Raw genomic sequence first — 15487 nt, forward strand, 5'->3', positions numbered from 1 at the left:
CTGGCCAACAGTGATGTGTATTTTCAGAATATAAATAACAAACATTGCAGTTGTGTGCCTCGGTGAATAAAACAGGAAAAACAGTGTCAAACACTGTTGTTTGGTTAGCCTTTGCCATTTCAAATGCACAATAAGATGGTTTGAAAATATCATTCACAAACTAGAAAATACAAAATAAAAAAGCCCTATTCCCTAAGTCTCCAGTGAACTGCAAAAACATGACAAGATGATATTCTTATAATCCCTTTTCCCTAGCAAATAAAACTACAGTACAAATTCAACATTACATCTTTTGTCCTGAAACAGTTCACTCCGTTTTTGGCTGCTCAATGAGTTTTCCCCTGTGGTATTTCTGTCCGATTCCATAGGGGACATGAGCGGAGATAGTGCCCAGTTCTTGGGCCCCCTCAATGTGAAACATCTGGTCATCAAAATAGATGTGCGGTTTTATCTTCTGCAGCAGGGGCCCTTTTGGGGCTCCTGCCAGGAAGAGAGCCTCGTCGATCTCCAGGCCCCAACTGCGAAGGGTCTTCAGCACTCGAGCCCCCGAGCTGGCGGCACTCCGGGCCGTAACCAGGAAGGTTCTTATGGGGCAATCCAAACGCTCATTTTTGGCGTAGAATTTTCTCTGGAGCTTTCCTAAGGCCTCCAGGAAGCATTTCAAAGGGCCCTAAAACCATCACCAAAGTGTTTAGTTCAATGACATTATGTCAATTTCACACCAGGTTTAGAATGAGCGCCTCTCAATGTGGATTTAAAAATACAATTCTTATACTTGTAAGAATAAAATTTCGAGTCTGCATAAATTAGCTGACTAATTAACTCATTCACTGCCAGACGTGCAAAAATGTATCCACTCCAGTGCCAGGGTTTTTGTCATTGTCACTCGAATTCCAGGATCCACAGAATATTGAGTTTTAGGACTACATAAACATTCAATGTAGTGTAAGAAACGTTAGACTCTCTTCTTTCATTAGAAAAAAAGTGTTAATTCCTAAATTCTGTTAGATGATCTTGAAATGAGGGCGGCTGTCCAAAATACAATGCAATGCATACATATTGATTAATACATATAGCGCTTTAACAACAGCTGAAGCTGGAACAAAGCACAAACATGGAAAAAAAGGAAATGCTGCCCTCTTGTGGAATGGAAAAACATTGCCAGAGTCCTTGGCCGGTGCTTTATCAGCACCCAAGAAATAACAAATCCTGACAAAAAATGGCATTCTATGTCTTATTTTGGATTGGATTTGCCCTTATTAGTCTCACAGTGGAGAAATTTACATTTCACAGCAGCAAAGTGATGAAAGGAATGAAAGTAGAAAAACAAAATACATGAGCTGCTGGAAAGGCAGCCACTCTCGCGGCGCCGTCTTGAAGTCAAAAGAACAAAAATAAAAAAAAAATAAAAAAAAATAATATGACAGCACACAGACAATATGACAAAACAAGGACAGAGGAAAGGGGAATGGCAATAAATGAGTTAAAAAAGCTAAAATAATTAAATAAATAAATATAGAGGAAAAATCTGTTCAGTGAGACCTGGCCGATTTAGGCCGCGATCTTAATCCGTCATTATTTCATTTGTTATCCTTTTTAATAATAGGAGGGGAAAATATTTTTAAACTATACTTGATATCTTATTAAAATACAAAAGCAGGTACCTGAGCAAGTGGTTTGTTCTCAAATTTCTTCTCGTGCTGAAAAAAGCTGTCCAGGCCACTTTGCTTCACAATGATCTCCGACTCATCTGAGAAGAGGACGGCGTCGCCATCGAAAGCCACCCTTAGCTGATTGTCACACAGCTCATTTTCCGTCTCGGGCATGAACACCGTGGCCGCGGCAATCCCTGAAGCAGAAGCATTTAAAAACAAACACATGCCAGAAATAAGCATATATACACACATATCTTCATCACTCCATCACATGCCTTCATCAATGGCCTCTGTGACTTTCTCAGCATCCTTTGAGAGGTACAGATTGGTCATGTAAGCTTTGAGGTAGCCGATCGGACTGTTTCCTCCAGTCATGCAGAATCTCTCAATGGTCAAATCTGAAAGGAAGACCCATTGAAGAATTGTTAGCAATTCAGCATTGTTCGACATCACACCAAATGCCGCCATACCGTAGTGATTGATGCTGTTGATGAGGCGCACGCCAACTTGGGCGTGGTTGTTTGTCATGAGGACAATGTCGAACAACTCCTCGCTGTCCGGGTAGAGCTCCCTCAGCCGAGAGTTGACCGTCATCAGTGCCTGTGGGAGCGCATTGAAAATGTTGTATATACATTTTGTCCTTTTCTCGTCAGTGTTCTTGACACATTGTATTTTCATTTTCATTAAATTATATTTTATATTCAAACACACAACCGCCCAAAAAAACTGCACTGATTTTTAGGCCAATAAGAACCAATCAATCGCAAAACCACTGTGACCGTTTCACGACATTCTTTCTGCATTTAACACAATGGAGGGACTTATAAACTGAGGAGTAATCATTGCGATTTCTACCGGATTGCTATATTTTACAGTATATGCAACTTCCCTATGTTACACAAGCAAGGGACTTCAAAAATGGGCTATGAAAAGTTTTGTCATGCCTTGAAGATGCATAAAGACAGTTATTTTTGGGAGAAAAATGATCACCTTTCCTAATTTTAACCATCAATAAACAAAGTACAATGCGTTGCCATCCATACTCATAAGTATAAGTATGACCGGAAGCCTCACCTAGTCAACTTTGAGTGAGGAACTGAATTGAAATAATCATCAATTCGCGGTGTACACATGGACGCGCAAGTATTCACAATGACAATTTTGTGTCTTCTGTTAACATGACATGCAGGTCTAAAAATTGGATTGGATTGGATTTGCCTTTATTAGTCTCGCAGTGGAGAAATTTACATTTCACAATACATACACCAAAGTACTTGGGGGAAAAACATCGACACAAAGATTAAAAATTCACTCAGCATCAGAGAGTGAATTGCGGAGCTGGCCCTGTGTGCATACATTACTGTGAGACTAAGTGAAGCATTGCAAGCACCACACCCTGCAAGCAAGTACCCTGCAGGAACTTGCTGTCGAATGCCTGCCGGCTCACCTTGACGAATTGGAAAGCAGGTCCGGGCTTCAAAGGCTCGTTCTCGTGTTCAACCTGATAAGCCACGTAGTTCTCCAATCCTTCCTTTTCATAGATGAGCCTCTCTTCCACCATGTTGAAGAGGGTTCGGGAAGATACGGCGACTGTGACAGCAAACTTGGGTTTAGGCTGGAGAGACACGGGCATCAGTCAAAACATGAAAACAACATTGTCATTTTTGTCAATTTTAGTCACAGTCCTTACTATAACAAATACGCGAAGTTCAAGTTCGTGGCTCAAGCTCGTGTACTTACTGGTCTCGGTTTGTTTGTTTTGAGGTTTTCAAAAAATGCTTTAGACGCGGCCCAGTCTTTCTCATCGCCCTTTTCCTCCGCCTGACTTGACTCGTTTAGCTTTATTTCGCTCATTTTCCGAAATGACTTTTGACAGAGAAAGTAAGTGGTAGAACGGAGAAAGAAAAAAAAGGCAAAAGTTTGCGGAAGTGTAACGAAAGTCTGGTGGGTGTGTCTCTACGATGACGTAGTCGTCAGCGCATAATTGACTGCCGAAAGTAATAATAATAATAATAATAATAATAATAATAATAATAATAGTAATAATACATTTCATTTATAAGCGCCTTTCAAAACTCTCAAGGACACTTTACAGTCACAGGATATTTAAAGTGGGTACCTTTTTATAGACTGTAATTATTATTATTATTATTATTATTATTATTACTACTACACAATTATTTTATGTCGGGGAAAGTGAATAGCGGAACACTCGCTAAAGTCATGCAACTATTTAAATGAATAGTTTAGTAATATATTATAGGTGATATTTTATACGTGCATTTAAGTTGCACAGCCCTGGTCTCGCTTTCTACTTGAGAGAACTGGTATAGTCCGTTTGATATATTGAAAAATCGATGCACAACACAGCGTGTATGTATGTATTTAACGCATGAATGACCTCCCTGTGTTGACAAGAGGACCATCACAGTCCCCTCCCCTCCTTACACTTGGTAGAGTCCGGGACAGAGCATCATGGCGGTGGACGGTAAGTGTTTGCTCTCAGGTGTTGTATTGGGGGTGGCGATGGTGGGCGTGGATGTCTCGTGAAACTTTACTACAGGACAGATCGACGATCTCGTTTAAAGCCACAGTAAGAGGAGTTTTAAAACGGGGGTCAGTTTTTTTGGGCCGGGGTGGTGCCTATCGCGAGGAGCTGCATGATGCTGAGGAATGTTACAATCCCAACACGGGATGTGGGATGCTCTGATGCTCAAATCACGATGGGGTGGTGCGTTCACGTGCTCTCATATTGTAACTAAACCAGAATGAATGCACACTCAAACGCCGATTCATTTTCATTATTGCTGCACCATGTAGGTTCTGGTGTCCCGAACACTTTTGTTTTTGCTGGGACTATGCGGTTAGCAGATGAGCGTTAGTACCAGGGACGGGCTGTTCTTGTCGCAAAATTGTGCGTACAAAGGACGTGACCCACATGGTAAGTTTACTGTCTCATAACAAAATTATCTTAAACGGAAACTGCCTCAACTAGGTGGTGTAGAGTGGTACGTGACATCCAGTGTCCCACTGTGAACATTGTGTCACGTGACATGTGCTGTTAAAAGACGAGAAAAAGGTGATCATATTTTTCGAAAATATGGGATCACAGCATCATCATTTTTACACCAGTGGCTCACCATCACCACTCAATTTTATCCCAAATTCGCTTTGGAAAAATTACAAGCCTGCATAAAATTGGTATCCTCTATACGTATTTGCTTCTCATCAGACATGAGACTTAAAAGTGGGTGCTCTCGGTTCTGGTGAGTGCGACAATTTCTTGGCACTGGCAAGCATTTGGATCATGGATGAATTGCCTGCAGAGTTTTAAGTGATTGGGCCTGAGTGCTTCTGTCCGCTGTGCAACATAAAACAAATCAGCCTCCATTTTAGGCTCTACGTGTATTTATTCTTGTTTGCCCCTCATAAATATTTCCCAAACATAAGATGTTGCATGTCGATGTCAATCTCAAGCGAATAAAAAGCAAACCCCTTCAAGCCGTGACTCCAATCTTCGTTAGCTAGTTTTGTTTGAAAAGTGTCTTGAATTGGATTATAAGTATCCAAACCTTATACTATCTTTATGACTGCTTGACTTCATGTATATGATAGCTGTCCACGTAAAGCGCTTTGTTACAGCTTCAGCTGTTGTTAAAGCGCTATGTAAGTCAATATGTCTTGTATTGCATTGTAAACCACTGTCAATTGATACTGCAAATGAATATGTACCGTCCTTCACCGCTAGAGAGTGTTGTTGTTCCACTTTGCGCTCTGTAGAGACTTTAATTGACAGTATGAATTAATTTTAACATTCCAGAATGGGGGAAAAAACATTGGAATTCCTAAAAATGTAGTCTAAAGTCTGTTCTCCTTTTTCTCATTTTCTCTCACTAGGCGGCGGGAGGAATTGCGGTGTTCACGAGCTCGTCTGCGCACGACGAGGTAACGGCAAACGAACACGCATCGTGAATGTGGTGGTACCCTTTTGATTTTGGAGTGCGCTCCCTTGGCATGTTGCTGAATTATAAATGGCATATCAAGTTCAGTTCAGCACAAGGAATCAGCAATGTGCCCATGATGTAGTCAGAATTGAGGTTTTGTATCTGAGGGTCATGTGTAACAACTCATATGCCTTTTTTGAGACAACTGTATCATATTTTACTGCACCATTGTAGAAGTTGATACTAATTACAAAGTATTACATTAATAACATTTGAAAAAGTCCTACCCACCCCCTAACAACAATGCGAGTCTCTAATGTTGGCTCCTTGCGTCTCCACTTTCCAATGAAGGGGGGCTGAGAGGCCAATTTACCACAGGGCTTTGAATTATTCAGCCATTGTTAACATTTGTCGAGCGTTGCCAGATCCAATGTGACAATAAGCTTGCTACTGTATTTTTTTAAATAGATAGCATCGAGGCTTGCTGTTCCAGCATTTCCAAATAGAATACTGTAGCTTCTGTGTCCGTCACTATCTAGCAGAAAAAGGAGCTTCTTTGGAAATAATTTTGACTTGAAAGAGGATATACACATGGTAAGACAACTGCAGAAGAGGATTTTTTTCAGGTCTGAGGATTTAATATTCCATTAGGTGTACAGTTTGCAGCTTTTTCCAGGCTGTATTATTCTGTCCCTGCAGATAAATGAACAAATGTCTTGCAGAGCCGAAAGAAGCATTGTCATGATTGATGTGTACTTTCTCTTCATTTGAATGTGTCAACCTCAGTCTGACGTTGTACTCAATGTGTGTGCGAGAATCTGGCTGATTAACAAAGGCAGAATGTGATGCCAGTGCGCTAACTCGGTCTACGATGCAGTCAGGCTCTCGTAAAAATAGCACAGGCATGATACTATTCACCGCAACTGGCCTACATACAGAGCTGCTGCACCTTCGTGGAGAGAAATCAGATTGCTGCAGCATTCCTGACGACGATGTTTTCCCGTCTCTTAGTTACATAATGTAAACTTGCTCGTGAAGCCCTGAAATAAATCATATTTTTTTCCCCTTCCCTTTTGTCCCCTTGTGTTTATGTCCTCAGTGTCACCTGAGCTTCTGGGTGTCCTGTCCTCCATCGCTGCCTTTATGGCACTGATGGCTCTGTTTTTTCTTTACCTCAGCAACAAACGGTCAGTGGACAATTCTGACAGCGTGAACAACAAGACAGGTAACATGCGCCATAATTGTCGATATACTGTATAGTTGTTGACTTCATTAGTTTCAGTTAATTTTAAATGGTTTGATTTAAATGAGGGAATAGTTCTCTGCATGGGTCATTGCTCGGCTGTTAAGCATGTCGGCCTCACAGTGCAATAGCAGAGGGTTCAATTCCCATGTGGAGTTTGCATGTTCTCCCTGCGTGGTTTTTATCCGGGTACTCGGATTTCCTCCCACTTTCCAAAAACATGCATCACAGGTTCATGGAAAAGTTAAAATTGTCTTTAGGTGGTTGCTCATCTAAGTCTCCTGCAATTGGCTGGCAACGGGCTCAGGGTGTCCCCACCTTCTGCCCAAAGACAGTCAGGATAGGCTTCTGAATTTTTACATACATGTAAAAATGACCCACAACATAATCAATGTGATTTTTTTCAACCTAATATGATGGTTAATAGTCCCACGATGGGGACATTTGAAAAAAGCGGTTTGGAAAATGGATGGGTGGATAAAAAAAAAAACGAATAAAACGGTTAAACCTGCTCTAAAAATGAACTCAAATTAATTATTGAATAAAAATCCATTCATTTCACTAATAATGCTTGCGGAGTGTAGGATGCTCCTGCCATTCCCCACTGTTAACAAACATTTGTCCGTATCAGTGCCTGTGATTAACTAACCTGGCAGTCAACTGGATGCCAAGATGGCCTTCTTCAAGAACTTTCAGCAAAACCTTCCGTCCGTTCAGCATTTCCTCCATCTTGGACTCGGTTAGCAGCAAAGTGGACGACTTGGCCAATGCCGTCAGCGACGTCACGTACGCTGTTAGCGACCAGCTCACCGAGCAGGTCAACACCATCATCAACAAGGTCCATGAGGAGGAGGACGGAGAGCAGGATTCGGTTCAGATGTCCACCACCCAGGACGGAAAAGCTGCAAGTAGAAGTTTGTGGCCGGAAATGAGTTCAAACTCAAAGAGCAACACAAGTGACGCCTCCGAGGCGGACTACGAGCAAAGCCAACTGGAGTGGGAATGGAGGGACGGATGCTGGCGGGTGAAGAAGACGGAAGCTGAGTTAGCGGAGGAAGAGAAGAGGAAGGAGGAGGAGAAAGAGTTGATGGAGAAAAGGGAGATGAGGAGGAAAGAGAGGAGAGAGAAGCGCTTGGAGAAGGCCGGCGTGATCACGAAAAACCAAGAGCCTCCTAAAGAGGGACAAGAAGTGCACACAGAAGATGATGAATCACAAAAAACAGGCAAAGAAGCGAGGCAAGGTGAAGATGTAACACAGCTGGTTGGAGGTGAAAACTATGATGACCACCCTCCATCGTCGGGCGCTGAAAGTGAGAAAATGTTACCTGAACAGAAGGAGGAACAGAATGAGCAAGATGAAGAGGAGAGCTACAGCCTCGAGAGAGAAGGAGATGATGAGGACATGCCGGATGCCTTTCGAAGTGAAGTGAAAAAGAAAAAGTTGGATAAAAAGAAGGAGGAAGCAGCTAAGAAAGCAGAGAAAGAAGCAAAGAAGAAGGAGAAAGAAAAGAAGCCCAAGAAGAAAAACAAAAGAAAAAAAGGTTAGATGGTGTGCCACTTGGATGCTTTCAACCTTCCGTCCTTTAAATTCACTTCACTGGACGCCGTGACTCCATTAAGCTTCTGTAATTTCTTGACTTTTTCTGTGGTGTTCTTTCACTTTAAAGGACAACCGACGTCACTGTTTTGTTTCTTAACTGACATCAGAAAAACGTTTTATAGCATCTAAAATACCCAAAACACGCAGTATATTTTTATTCAAATGCAAAACACCAATAAAAATGACTTAACGTGTCCAAAATCTGCAAAACATTGAGCTGCAAATTGGGCTTTTTCAGAAAGTCCCGCCCCCAGTTTGTGATGTCACGCCAAGACGTCTTGCATTGCTTGAGAATCAAAACAATGGCTTAAGATTCGGAGAATATGCTTTCTTGTTACACCTCCAGTTATGAATATGATTCAAATAGTTCTGAAGAGGAAAGCATACATGTTTGCAATGGATTAAAGAATTTATTCCATGCCATTTTGAGGCAACATTGGGGAGAAACGATCACCAGAAAAGAGGCACAAAATGGCGAGCTCCTGTGGCCACCTCCGTTTCCACAGGCTGATAAATTCCTTATATGGAGCTTGGACACCCTCTTCTGGCGGCTTTTGGTTGCAACACAAGGTTTTCAGACCAAACAATACGGCAAAATACATTGACGTGATGGAAGGACTGCTACAATATGTCTTTTTTCGGTCAGGGGGCGTTCCTTTAGTGACGTCACGTACGGACTCGTCACCAACTCAAAAACAAGACTTCCTGAATATTCAGCGCGAGCCTTAAAACATAAAATATAGCTGTATGCAGTGGAATCTTTTTAAAATACGCTCAGTAGAAGTCATTTGAAGCCATTTTACAAATTATGGAAAAAGTATCAAAAAAAGAAAGAAAAAAAATTGCACGTACTTGCGGGAACACTTTCGTAGTTCTAATTCATGGCGGCTTTTTTTTTTCTTCCCCCAAATGAGTTTGTGTTTTGAGGACGGCAACGGGACACAACTTGTCCGGAGACGTCGGTTGTCCTTTTAAGGGCCAGCAAGGTGAATCAAAGTTACTAATCACTTAATTTCACTTCTTCAAATATCTGTAAATAGATGTGAGATTATTATCATTTTTAGTTTGTCCAATCGAATGTCATTCGAGTCTGCTCTGGGACTCAGAATTTTTTCCGTCTTATGATTGGTTGCCCAAATTCGACCGAAAAATATTGATTGGGAACTGTTCCAAATGATACGCATGGCACTGTTTTTTTTGTTGTTGCTGTTATTGTATTAGCCTTGATTATTCTCGCAGTGGAGACATTTACATTTCACAGCAGCAAAGTTATGAAAGGAAAAAGTAGAAAAACAAAATACAGGAGCTGCTGGAAAGGCAACCACTATTGTTACGCCATCTTGGACTTCCTATATATTATATTACATTATGATGTATATTATTAATACATAAATAGTATAATATATATACAGGTAACATCAGATTTACGACCGAGTTCCGTTCCGACCAAACGGTCCTAAATCAAATTGGTCGTAAGTCGAAATCCATTCAAAATGTTGACTAGACTCAGAGGCTAAATGACTCGCAAATTCCCCCTCTGGTGGCATCACACTGTCGTTTGCTGTGCGAGAGTGAGATGCTGGCTGGCTGGCCAAAATTGCGGTACGCATTGCCGGCCTGCTATTAAAAAAAAAAAAAAATAGGGTCTGGAGGTCGTAAGTATGGGTGGTCGTAGGTCGAGCTGGCTGTAAGTCAGATGTTACATGTATATTACATTGAGACTAAAGTTATTTATCCCCCTTTTTTACCTACTTGTCCTATCAGAAGCGGTTTTGACAGAAAGTGAGGAGGAAAGAGATCCAGAATTTGTGGTCCAGTCCGCAACCACAATTTGCCACAGCAAAAACAAGGTCACAGAACAGGAAGACTACAGCAGTGAGGCCTCCAATGAAGATGGTGAGAGTTCATTGTCACGGGTGTTGCATTATGGAATGAATAATATTTCATTCAAGTAGATAGAAGTGAAGAGTAAATTTTAAATGGGGTGGGTCAGGGGGATTTGTAATCAAGTCCGTGTCGTCCTCGTCTCGGATTGGAATTACAATATTCTATTGTGGAGGTGCTAATTTGATAAAAGCGTGTCAATGTGTAATGCGAGTGTGGAATGACAATTGACTCACCCAATTTTGAAATCTCTCTGTATTGGGAATGAGAACAGCCAGCCGCATCCAGAAATTAAAGGAAGCGCCTTCGCTCACGGAGGGCCAGCCTCCTCCCTATCAGGACCGGGTCTCGATGGCCTGTGTGTCTTCCTCTCGTTCCCGAGTGGGTAGGGGGTCATCCCCTCAGCGCTGCTCCAGTGAGGCTAGCGTGGATCAGGACACGGAGAGCTACCTCAACAAAGGTTGCGAGGAGGACATCCCCAGTGACAGCACTGCTGTGGTGGGGCCTGAGGTGAGAAGAAGGTCCCTGTTTGCGGGCAATTTGGATTGGATTAGCCTTTATTCGTCTCGCAGTGGAGAAATTGACATTTCACAGCAGCAAAGTGATGAAAGTAAGAGGAAAGGAAGAATAGAAAAAAAATACAGGAGCTGCTGCAAAGGCGCCATCTTGACGTCAAAACAAAACAAAAAAATAACGTGACAACATAAAAGACACACAGTAATTCAATTTTCTGCACTTTCTGCACCCTCTTGGTTGTATGAAGTAGTTTGAGATGAAAGCGAGGATCAACGCATCCTTTTCACCATTGGATCAGGGACATCATGGTGAAATGTGCACATCTGCTACAAGCTAAATGTTGAAAGCAAACACGAAGCTGTAGCATCAATTGACGAAAGGAGACTGTCTCACAGCTCCTGTCCCACGTAAATCCGCTTCAATTCCAAGCTGCGACCGTTCCACACACGCATCGGCGCTCTGCGCGGATGCTCTTTTCTTCTCATCGCGGGCTCCTGAAGCCATGCATCCATCCATTCTTTAAAAAGGCACATTAACTATTAAATGCTAACAAATCCAATCTGAAAGCTAATCAAAAAATAAATTTAAATTATGTATATTGAATAATAAATATATATATATTTTTTCAGGACAGTTCTGGTCCACTGTTCCCCTCAGCCTACGAGCCAGAGCCCCTCGCCAAGTACGGCACGCTGGATGTGGCCTTCGAGTACGATTCCAACGAGCAGTGGCTCGCCGTCACGGTCACTGCAGCGACGGACATCCCCGCTCTCAAGCAGGCGGGCAACATCTCGTGGCAGGTCCACCTTGTCCTGCTCCCTACCAAGAAACAGCGAGCCAAGACGGGCATCCAGAAGGGCCCGTGCCCGGTTTTCACAGAGACGTTCAAGTTCTCTCGAGTGGAACAGGAGGTGCTGAGCGATTGTGCTGTTCGATTTCGCCTGTACAGCATCCGAAGGATGAAAAAAGAGAAGGTCCTGGGTGAGAAGGTGTTCCACCTGACAAAGCTGAACCTGCATGGGAAAATCGCTTTGCCTGTCACCCTCGAGCCTGGATCGGAACTTACAGTGAGAGCTTTTAATACAAGCCCATTTTGTGTCCGATTCAGCGGGGGTTGTTCCTGTTCCTGATAGTCTTGACATGCAACCGTTTCCCTTCGGTTTCTCTTGTACTTTTTCAGGGTTGCGGCTCAATGGTGAGCGTGTCCCGTAGCGCAGGTGCCGTGTCCTACCACTCCACCGAGGACTCGTCCTCGCCAGAAATCCTCCTGGGACTCGTCTACAACTCTGCCACAGGACATCTGTCTGCTGAGGTGATCCAAGGGAGCCATTTTAAAAGTACAGCATCCGATAAACCTGTCAGTAAGTCAAGTAGCTCTCTCATTACTTTGATTTTTGGCACTTTCTGAAACTCCTGCAACAGTTTTTCCCTCTGTGTGCTGCTTTTCACCTCCTGCTTCTCATTGTTTCCAATCTTTGTGTGCTATAGATGGTCTGTTTTGTTGTTTAAAGCATTTCGTTGGGGGACAGCTTTATATCATGAGAGGTAAGAACCTCATGGGGTATGTTATAAGATGTAAAGCAACTAAAATGCTGGAAGAGGTAAAAAATGATTCATTAGTGCTACTGGTGGGTCACCGGGTAAGGGTGGGTGGGCACATAGGACCATGCACCTCCTCACCAAATGGATGAGAAAAATGTTTTAAATATGAACAAAATACATGAACACATGAGAAATATGTGCTAATATATTTCAATTTTGATTCACATTCCTTTGTGTGTTCAAAGCTGGGTGAGTTGTCACTCATTTTAACTCATTCACTGGGTTTTGGTTTTTCTTGCGGAGGGGTACCGATAAAGCGCTGGCCAGACCTCTGGCAATTTTTTTCCCTCCCACGAAGGAGCAGCATTTGCCTTTTGTCCATGTTTGCGCTTTGTTACAACTTCAGCTGTTGTTAAAGCGCTATACAAATCAATATATATGTATTGTATTTTGTACAGAGCCCCCCATTTCAAGCTCAGATAACTCCAGACCCATATAACTTAGGAATTAACTATTTTTTCAGATGGAATAACAGAGTATAACGTTTTTAACGCTATATTGAATGTTTGTCATCCTAAAACTCTGTGGGTCCTTGAATTTGAGTCAAAATAACAAAAACCCTTGCACCGGAGTAGACGCAATTTTGCACGTCTGGCAGTGAATGAGTTATGGTCCTCAAAAATCACCGTTTGTTGGGGATAAAAACATTTTTTTTAATCCTGAGGTCTTCAGTCCTATTTTGTATGATTTCCATATTTATTGAGCTACAACTCATAATTGTGAATTTCAAATCACTTTGCTGCAGTGTGTGATTTACTCACTTTCCACCACTTGATGGCTCTCTCCCAACCTCATCCTTTTGCAGACACTTATGTAACGCTGACCATGCTGGACTCCAAAGGCAAGGAGATGTCCAAGTTCAAGACGGCGGTATGCCGTGGGCACCCCAGCCCTTCCTACAAAGAGACCTTCGTCTTCCAGGTGGCGCTCTTCCAGTTGACTGATGTGTCACTAGTTCTGTCAGTCTTCTGCCGCCGCAGTAGCATGAGGCCACGGGAGCGCTTGGGCTGGGTCTCCTTGGGTCACAGCAGCACTGGCGAGGAGGAACTGGCCCATTGGACCGAGATGAAGGAGGCTGAGGGTCAGCAGGTGTGTCACTGGCACACGCTTACCGACACAAAGGGTCTGATTTATTGACTGAAGGTTGATGCAAGCAGAAAGGGGCACAGACTGATTGCTCACACAGATGTGGATGCCGAGCTTCTAACTGGGGGCACCCAGGGACAAGCGTGCCAAAAATGCAAAATTGCAATTTGAAATGGCAGAAACAAAAGTTGTCGGGACATATTGCCTAATCAGCGAGGCAATTTTGGAGCGACTGAACGATTTGTGTGCTAATTCTGAGCCAGTCACATAACAGACAAAACTCTTTTCAGCACTGCATTTCCCTGCATTTTGAACACACTGTGGTTCTAGACTCGCCCATAGCAGTTTTCTGGGTGTCGATCGTGCATATGGTGCCCATTAACAGTGCGCACATTCTGCTGGTGTGAGTGTGCAAATTTGTGCCTGCTATTTGGGATATTTGTAAATCCGGTCCATCTTGTTGGGGGGTGCGGGGGGCATCACATGCTCTCGTAGGCAGACGCTACCTGTTGAGACCTTGTCAAATAGAAATTTTGAGATCCTGAAGCTGCCGTGAAGAAGGAAAGAAACCTTTACAGGTGATATAAAAATGGAACAGAGCCCTGTTAACTCATTCACTGCCGTTCACAAATTTATTTGGGAATTGAAAATATGCCATCGAGCACCATTCCCAAATTTGTTCGGGTTTAGTTTTTTTCATGCTTGGGTGCCGATAAAGCACTGGCCATGGAGTCTGGCAATGCTCTTTTTCCCTTCCACAAGGGGCAGCATTTCCTTTTTACCCATTTTAGTACTTTGTATATAAAACCAATATACATGTATTTCATTTTATATTGGACGGCCGCCCTCATTTCAAGCTCCTATAACTCCAGACCCATATAATTTAGGAACTTTTTTTCTGATGAAAGAAGAGAGTCTAAGGTTTCTTACGCTGCATTGATTGTTTATGTCGTCCTAAAAATCAATACTCTGTGGGTCCTGGAATTTAAGTGACAATGACAAAAACCCTGGCACTGCAGTGGACACATTTTTGCACGTCTGGCAGTATATGAGTTAAAAGCTAAGTTTTTTTTTTTACTGGCATGAGAATTACTAAGTATACTTTGCCATACAGTCACATAGTGACATGAATGTTGTGATTATTACCATATTCAGTTTTCACATTGAAGGACCCATTGATGAATACGAGTGTGTGGACGCTGTAAAAGGCAGACAAAAAGAAACACCCAAGCATGACGTGAACATGTCGACTCCACAATGAAACGTCAAAGGGAAGATTTCAACTCAGAATCTCAACACTGTGAGGGATATATGATAACCGCTGATGCTGCCCAATTTATATTATTTCCTTGAAACATTGCGCTGGAAAGGGATTGCAATGAATTAGCGCGGGGGGTAAAACTTGTTTCAACAGGGTCTTGTGTTCCCATCAATTCTACACCATCACACCTGTAGTAATTTGCATGCAGTTTGCAGCAACCGTTTACAATGTGAAGAGCCATGAGGCATAAAAAGACATTTTTGCTGTTGGTACCTTTCAAAGCCAAGAACTTGGAGCGGGCGTGGGCTCCTCCTTCGGCAGCCACCAGCATAGCAGACACTCTGTGGGTCACAGACACTGATAAGCAAAACACACTGTTTTAAAAAAAGCCTATTTTACATGCTGCAATGATGCTCATACGCTGTGATTTGTTTACATGTATTTATTATGCAAGAACATCCTTTTTTTAATTATTAGTCAAGAGGTTTACCGGATTTCTACAAAGACCTCGTAAAACTAGCGCCACATGATGCAAAGGAAGTGGAGTCAAACCATGTCCCTGCGGTCTTCCAGAATTGGGCACAGCTGCTCGGCGAGGTTATTCTAGTGCAGCTCGTCTTCTAGTGTCATAACACACTGAGCCTCTCTTTCACCAGTCAGCCTTCTGACAGGTGGGTTGAGTCCATTCATGCACAA

General features: G+C 42.7%; 3 protein-coding genes across 7 annotated transcripts in view; 1 reads left to right on the plus strand and 2 right to left on the minus strand.

The window, feature by feature from the left end:
* On the minus strand, window positions 1-10695 carry LOC148883913 (cytosolic 5'-nucleotidase 1A-like). Of its 3 annotated transcripts, XM_089021513.1 has the most exons (7): window positions 10563-10695; window positions 7492-7744; window positions 3103-3270; window positions 2126-2255; window positions 1931-2053; window positions 1665-1849; window positions 1-670 (listed from the first exon to the last, which is right to left on the minus strand). In XM_089021513.1, exons 3-7 carry the CDS (start codon window positions 3214-3216, stop codon window positions 308-310), a joined length of 915 nt encoding a protein of 304 aa, XP_088877639.1. In that variant the 5' UTR covers window positions 3217-3270; window positions 7492-7744; window positions 10563-10695; the 3' UTR covers window positions 1-307. The 3 variants fall into 3 exon arrangements, with proteins under 3 accessions (XP_088877639.1, XP_088877637.1, XP_088877638.1); XM_089021511.1 differs by lacking the exons at window positions 7492-7744; window positions 10563-10695 and adding an exon at window positions 3396-3589; XM_089021512.1 differs by lacking the exons at window positions 7492-7744; window positions 10563-10695 and adding an exon at window positions 3346-3538.
* Window positions 7515-15132, plus strand: LOC148883914 (synaptotagmin-14-like). The gene is given in 8 exon segments (XM_089021510.1): window positions 7515-7556; window positions 7558-8383; window positions 10207-10338; window positions 10601-10836; window positions 11472-11909; window positions 12023-12203; window positions 12331-12387; window positions 13250-15132. Coding segments are annotated over 8 exon segments (2244 nt in total). The 3' UTR covers window positions 13582-15132.
* extl3 (exostosin like glycosyltransferase 3) overlaps window positions 10709-15487 on the minus strand; it is a 17985-nt gene continuing 13206 nt past the window's right edge. For 2 of the 3 annotated variants that reach the window (XR_016118387.1, XR_016118384.1), the window contains 2 exons: window positions 15065-15132; window positions 10759-10851 (listed from right to left, as the gene is read on the minus strand). The gene's annotated coding sequence lies outside the window, so the exon portion shown is untranslated. Of the gene's footprint in view, window positions 10852-15064; window positions 15133-15487 lie in introns of all 3 variants that reach the window. The other variant, XR_016118385.1, reaches the window with a different exon arrangement.

Source organism: Hippocampus bargibanti, linkage group LG19, assembly GCF_051943395.1.
Source record: "Hippocampus bargibanti isolate YZ-2025 linkage group LG19, ASM5194339v1, whole genome shotgun sequence".
Classification (NCBI taxonomy): domain Eukaryota; kingdom Metazoa; phylum Chordata; class Actinopteri; order Syngnathiformes; family Syngnathidae; genus Hippocampus; species Hippocampus bargibanti.